This window comes from Primulina huaijiensis, chromosome 2 (assembly GCF_012295235.1).
Source record: "Primulina huaijiensis isolate GDHJ02 chromosome 2, ASM1229523v2, whole genome shotgun sequence".
Taxonomy (NCBI): Eukaryota; Viridiplantae; Streptophyta; class Magnoliopsida; order Lamiales; family Gesneriaceae; genus Primulina; species Primulina huaijiensis.
Genome location: NC_133307.1, coordinates 27605723 through 27613156, shown reverse-complemented (window position 1 = coordinate 27613156; position 7434 = coordinate 27605723). Strand labels below are relative to the sequence as shown.

General features: G+C 30.7%; 1 protein-coding gene across 1 annotated transcript; it reads right to left on the bottom strand.

Annotated features, from left to right (window-relative positions):
- Window positions 1-304: 304 nt before the first annotated feature.
- On the bottom strand, window positions 305-2127 carry LOC140971227 (uncharacterized). The gene is made up of 4 exons (XM_073433372.1): window positions 1697-2127; window positions 1059-1169; window positions 879-959; window positions 305-752 (listed from the first exon to the last, which is right to left on the bottom strand). The coding sequence occupies exons 1-4, from the start codon at window positions 1940-1942 to the stop codon at window positions 672-674; spliced, it is 519 nt and encodes a 172-aa protein (XP_073289473.1). The 5' UTR covers window positions 1943-2127; the 3' UTR covers window positions 305-671.
- Window positions 2128-7434: the final 5307 nt, after the last annotated feature.

The following is a 7434-nucleotide window of genomic DNA, read 5'->3' as shown; positions in this document are numbered from 1 at the left end:
TTGACTAAATTATTTCATATTACCATTTCGTTTTTGTAATTAGATTAAAAAAAAATTATAATCCAAAACATTAACACATTAAAGAGCTTTTTATCTTTAAAATATAAACGTTTACCCTATTTGGAAATCAAAATATAAATATCGATGAACTCCAAGTGTATTGATAAATGTAAAAACGAATACATTATTAGAAAGTGTTATAAAGACCATAGCATCTTGTTAACCTTAAAATAACATACTTCCAAAGATCAGCCAGTGAAAAGAAATAATAGAAGATAGGATGCCAGTTCACACAACGGTAAAGTTAAAAAAGAAAAGAGTTAAATATCACTGGAATCCAATGCCACCACTGGCATAAATTCAGACACTGAATACCACATAAATACACAGAATTAAAAAAAAATACTAAAAACAAAACAATCAGAAGTATTCTTAGTTTGAGACCAATTTTACTTACAAACCTGTTTTGAGGAAACCAATCCCCCTTCCTAAAATTAGAAAGCCTTACATTCAAAGCTAGTCCAACCAACATGTAAAAATCATACAAATACAATCAAACCCCCCCAAACACAAAAACATATATGAATAGAAATAACTTCTTAATTAAATACATCACACATTCAACATTTATCAGTCCTAATCGAGTGCCGCCTTCGTGGTCGTCGTTGTCGTTAGGTTAAGCGTAGTGTTTCGATGTTCTTGCTCAGTTCCTCCAATTTCTTCAACCTCAATCTCTCGCTTTCACTCACCAACTGCGAGATTTATCGACAAATTTAAATGTTAAACTTTAGTTCTAACTCAAAATGGGGTAATTTTTTTGTTTGAAGATCGGTAATCCGAATCCGGGAAAAACCAGTAACATGGTTTTTCGTTCTTACCTCCATCAATCTTGTGATAAGCTGTACTTTCTCTTTGTTCTTCTCGTTGAAAGATTCAAGAGCTTCTTTGTATTCTTTTTCCTGTGAAGACAGATCAAAATTCAAGAATCTTTATATTTCCAGGAGAAGATCATTAGATCAGCAAGCTGAAATTCAGGAAATCGGATATCATATCTTCACCTTTTTCTGGCAAGACAGCCCGAGTGGCTTCAACTCCTTGTTTACTGAATCGATTTTCTTACGAACCAACGAGACTTCCTTCTTCATCGGATCCGCTAACGCATCTAATTCCTAATAATTCATTCAGTTAAACAGAGGTCAATTGACACATAATCATTCAGAATTATTGACAATCTCCAAACTAGAGACTGTATTTTGAACAGACTTCGATAAGAAACTCAATCCACTCATCAGAAAATTACCAGGCTCAAAGTTCCCTGTTGGGAATCTTTGGGAATCAGGTAGAGATAAAATACTAAATTACATGAATCGAGTACTAATTGCAATTTCAAGAATTTTGGTGTATTATAATACTAATCTGTCTGCTAAAAACCAGCTTCACAAATAACAATAGCTGCCTAACCCAGTCTTGAACTCCATTTTCGAATTTAAAGAAACAAAAATGCGACAAGAAATTCAAGAATCGGGTAACAGAGTATCGCATGACAGTGAAAAGACAAGCTTTCCTCCACAAGAACATGTGAAATCACAAAAATAGAAAGAAACCCTTTTGCCCACAAACAGATACGAATAACACAATTCTGTTCACAAAAATTTGAAAAATTCCTTGAAGAAATCGGCAAACCCAGAATTCCTACCTCACGAATTGTGGCCAAGCGCTTAGTTTCCTCCTCAATCCGGCCCAGCTGCGCCTGAACCTTCTCTTTAACCTCCATTTTCTTCTTCTCAATCTCCTCTTCCTTAGCCCTGAAAGTAGAGAGCGCGGATTTGGACATCTCTTCGTCTTCTTTACTCAAGACCCCGTTAAAACTCAAGCTCCCAGAAATCTGCCCAGATTGCATCAGAGACTGCTGGCTTTCTAGTGTCTTCTGAGACTGCATCATTGCTTCTCGCACTGGAAAACCCTTTCTCTCCTGCTGAATCCTCCCCTTTGATTTCTCTACTGCTGCCTTTTCTTCTTGGAGTTGTTTTCTGTGTTCCCCCCCTTTTTTCCCCTTTTGCTTTTGCCTTTGGAATGATTAAGAGCGCTGTGGTTTACCTTTATTTCAATGTTTGAAGGTGGTGCCTGTACATGTATACAAATTGCGTGGGTCGCTTACCCATCGTAACAAATATTTATTTGTTTAATATTCAACAGTTCGATTTTTTTTATTTTTTATATGAGTTTATGAGATTTTAATTTATTTTACTAATATAATTAATAAATTATTGTGTCATTTTAAAAATTTATTCAATACGTACTAAATAATAGGATTTCAAACCCCTAGTGGTGAAAAAAAATAAATAAAAAAAAAAAGGAGGATGGGTGGCCTGCATTTTTTAAAGTAAACACTAATCCGGCCAGCTAACCTTATTAGCTTTATGACCCACTACTAAAAAAAAGGAAATTCCAAAGATATTAAATTGAGTTTTTAATTCATTAGAATATATTCTCTATTCGTTCACTCTATGTTTTATTATTGTTATTAAGATCGATACATATATAGATCAACTGATTTGGTGTTCAATTTTTTAATTAGTAATTTAAATGATCAACAAAAAAATTTATATATCCAAATACGGGTAATATCAACTTCTTAAAAAATACCCTAATTCAACAATTATTTTAACTCGTAATAATTTACAAAATTATAACATAGTAAATTGACTAATCTAAGCTTATTCAAATAGTCATTTTTAACTTATTGTAAATAGTTTTATATATAAAAAAAATATGTAAAAATTCTTAATTTAAAATAATTTATCAATAAGTGGGTTAACTAAAAAGTATTAAAATATGATTGTTCATGTATGTAACAATGCATAAATGAAACAGTATTTATTAAAGATGAGATATCTAGAGGTTTCATTTCACCTCTAATTTTTTACATAATTATTCTCCTCAAACTTTAACAAAAAATAAAATAAAAAATCAGAACTCTTAACAAAAAAATAAATAAATATATAATTTATTGACATTTAAAATCACAAAAAACATTCAATCAAATTAAATAAAAATAAATGCCAATTTAAACATATATTTATTTAAAGAACTATTTGCTATACGATACATGCACGTAATGTGTGCTGAAATATATTAATATTTATTCAATGAAATATCCACCTTAGACTATCCTATTATAACCACTTCGCTCTAATTATTGTGTATGATTTAAAATAATTTTCAACAACCAAAATCTCCATCCCTATATAATTAGATATCAAAACAAAATTGTTGACATCATATCATTATCTCGTAATAAAATTAAAAAATTTGTTGAATTTTTGGCAACCTGCTTCATTTTAAAATACACCATTATATTATTAATTATTAGAGCAGATACGGATTTCCAAAACTTTGTGTCATTTGCACATTGCAACCTTTCACATAATACTGCTAAATCTCATGTTGTGTTTGTATTGAATAATGAATTCAAATTATTTACTTGTTTCAAGTATATTTCAAATAAAATCAATTTCATACAAAGTTATATGATTTCGATAATAATTGTGGTTGATTCCAAATATATCAACTATCTTTCTCTAAATCAAATTGATTCGTTCAAGCAAGGTTTTAGTTTTCAACTATTTTTAGATTATGTTTCTTGTGAAACGGTCTCACGAATATTTATCTGTGAGACATGTCAATCCTACCGATATTCACAATAAAAAGTAATACTCTTAGCATAAAAAGTTATATTTTTTCATAGATAACCCAAATAAGAAATTCGTCACACAAAATATGACTCGTGAGACCGTCTCACACAAGTTTTTACCTTATTTTTAAAAGCAATTTATCATTTGTCGAGAAAACCAAAAATTTTTAGGTTGTCTTTCGTTGTTGTCATTTTAATCTAAGAGTAAATAAAAATCTGACTATGTTGTGTTTCGTTGTTGTCATTTTAATATAGGAGAAACTATATGGCCCAATAGATTTCTGCTACAAGTCATCTGGTCCAGATCCAGAATCCAAGTTACTGACCCAATTTTACCCATAAGGAACAGAAGAGATCCATGACCGAGAAACTTCTGGCCCAAACTCCAACTGCCCGTGACCCCAGAGCTAAAATTGAAACCCATGAATCAAGACCCGGTTCATCTCGTTCATGACCTGAAGGCCCATGAGCGAAAACCCGTAACCCCAGACCCGGTTCTCTCCTCTAACCCTAGCTGCAGCAGTGGTTCAGCGCCGCCCCTAGCACGCGTCAGCACGTGCAACCACCATTGTCGCGCGCTCTGAACTCCGCTACGGCTATGGTCGTGCGACACCGTGGTTGGTTCCTGCAGTCTGGATTGTTAAGTTAATTGTGGGTTTGGGGTATTGCAATAAAGCCCCTGGACTTATGAAAAAGATGCAGCATGGCCCTCTGGAACTTCTGTACGAAATTTCATTGCATCCCTCCGATTTTGAAACAGTAGCGTATTTTAATCCTTCGGTCATTCTTTGTACAAAACAATAATGCAACTAGGCCCGTAAATTATTCAAAAATCAAAACATTAAATTATTCAATCACAGCATATACATATTCCTAACACTGTTTTAAACCAACAAATGCATCAATCAATTTGAAATACGTAATCGATGCTAAAAACAAGTTCTGATATCACTGTTAGAAAATTTTAGAATGGATAACGTTATTAAACTATAAAAACGATTTTCTATAAATCATACGTCTCATTATCAGGACTTTGCTATTTTTGCGTATTCTATAGGAATTGGTTATATAATCACACACAAAAAATAGATATATATATTCAATCTACATTGATCTTCACTAAATCTAAATTGAACTGCACTTAATCAACAATCAAACCCTCCAATTCCCCTGTAAGATGAGTGTAGGGTACTTGTAGAGAAAACTCACGTTCCTACAAAGGTTTAGCATTTTTTATGATACTGAGTATTGAATTGGTAATATTCAAGGAAACATTCGTTTCAGTTTTTTTTTTATTTCACTGTTGTTTCGTGAGACGTATCGATTTTGTCCATATTTATAATAAAAAAAATAATATTTTTTCATTAGCGATCCAAATAAGAGATATTTCTCATAAAATTGACTCGTGATATCATAACACAAAAAATTTTATGTTTATTTCAAAAGATGCTGGAGTTTTATTTTAGGAAGGTTGAATGTTCGATTAAATTTACAGAACTTATTTTAAAAGAAAATTTTGGAGTCGCAGCGTGGAGAAAGACTTGTTGGTCACGATATTGGATACACAATTAATTTAGAGTTAATGGAACAAGAAGACAAAAATATAGTTGAATTTGAACAGAAGACCAGAGTATTAAATTCTTCCTGCGATATACATATATTAGTAAATATATATAAACCTCGAATAAATAAGTCATGTGAGGACACGTGAGGGTTAGTCGCGTGCTGGCGTGCCAATACCTTTTTTCCACAAATTAAATAAAATTCTCTCAATTTAGAGTATATTTACATTACATAATGGGAGGAAAAAAAAAACAAGAGGTCACGAGGGTCCCACGTGAACTATGTTCTGACAATCTCTGAAAAATATCTCTGACATAAAAGAAAATCATTTTTTTTTAATGTTGATGTCTCCTTTATGATTTTGTTTTCTATTTCCTTATCTCCGATATTTTTTTATATATAATAAAATAGTTTATTTTCCATATTATTTTACTAAAAAAAGATCTCTTAAAAAAAGAAATTACAAATACATCACTATTAAATCACACGACTCTAAGAAAAATAGGAAAGAATTTATTAAAACAAATTAAAAATACAAATTCAACTAATTTGATTTTTACAAAGATGCCATGCCCTATCAATTCATAAAAACTCACTCTCTCTCAAAAACTTAATATTTAAACAAATTAGATAAACAAATATTTATGTATTTTACATAAATATATATTTATCATACATAATGACATTTAAAATAACAATAATAATAATAGATTTTAAGAAAGGCCAAAAAGTTGAATAGACACTGTATGAGAGGAATGAGTAGTCACGTCATGGGAAAAATGGTAGTTGGTCACATCAATGGAATCCAAGTCATCACTCAATATCGGGTTCGGGTCTACCTGCTTTGGATCCGCATTCCTCGCCACTATCTGTAATCAACTTTCTAACTACGTGTGAATTTAAAATTTTAATTATTTGAACTTTTAATATATATTTAAATTTATTTTTTAAAAACAAGGTTATTTAATGAAATCAAAGATTCATATTTCAACATCTTCTATTCAATATCATTTCATCACTATAAAATATATGATAAAATTATCAATATTGACGTCAGCAAGACCAACTTTATGTCACAATTGAAGATATCATATATATCATAAAACAACCCAATATTCACTCAGCATCACACACTTTTTAATGAGTTTGATTTTATGTTTTTTGCTAACTTCTTCTCGAGAAGAAAAAGTGGAATTTTAGTAGTATAATTTTGGTCGCTTGATGAATTAAAATTAAATCTTAATATCATAATTTTTTTTTACAATTTTATTTTAATATTTTCATCAAAATATTGACATAGTATTAGATGTTACTTACTGGTAAAATACTATATATGTTAACAATATTTGACATGATGTGAGGATATGTTAGAATCTCATGTCAGACCAAAATAACTAAAAAGACAAAACAAGACATGTTTTTCAATGTTCTAAAAGCCGCCATGTTAACTGCTGGATGGTTGATCATCATCATAATTTCTAGGAAAATGACGTGTTTTGACGCTGTTAAAAAAATTATCGCCTAAGATGCCCCCAATGTAATATATAAATTTTGTTACAAAAAAATGTTGGGCATATTTCTTCATTCTATCATATAAAGACAAATAATATACCTTTAATTTTGAGTTTGAATCTGATATACTTAGACATTAGGCGATGAGTGGTCGTCTGTTTATCGCGTTTTAGAACAATATGTTTTTGTACATATTACCAAAATTGTTAATAACAAAATTGTAAAAGTAAACTCGTGAAAACAAAGCAGTAATGAAACAAGCAAACGGTTGACAGTGTGAGCATTGTTTGTGTTTACAAGAAGCAACGATCGCATTATTATTTTGTAACTTTGATATATTAGCATTTTTTATAGTCTATTATATATCTCCGGTCTAATTTAATTAACCAGCAGTTGGTTAAATAAATCAACCCTAAACCTACTATTAATTACCCCCTGATACCTAACAATTAGCACGTTTGACCATGAAAAGTACTGGAAACCTTGCAATTATCATCATTGTAATGTCATAGCATGTGGGCACTAAAAACTCTTAATTTACTTAACCCAATGCAATTGGAGATGATCTTGAATCTCTGATAATAACACCTAGAGAACAAAATTATTTTTTAATATATAGTTTGTTAGACAAAATTACTTTGGTAATTGTAAAATATGATTGATTT

Bases quoted from the DNA above. Each gene is read 5' to 3' on its own strand.
- LOC140971227 (XM_073433372.1), bottom strand. From the start codon at position 1,942: ATGATGCAGTCTCAGAAGACACTAGAAAGCCAGCAGTCTCTGATGCAA. The intron at 960-1,058 runs GTGAAGATATGA...CTGTCTTCACAG, and splicing joins GGCTGTCTTGCCAGAAAAAG to GAAAAAGAATACAAAGAAGC. The intron at 753-878 runs GTAAGAACGAAA...TAAATCTCGCAG, and splicing joins TTATCACAAGATTGATGGAG to TTGGTGAGTGAAAGCGAGAG.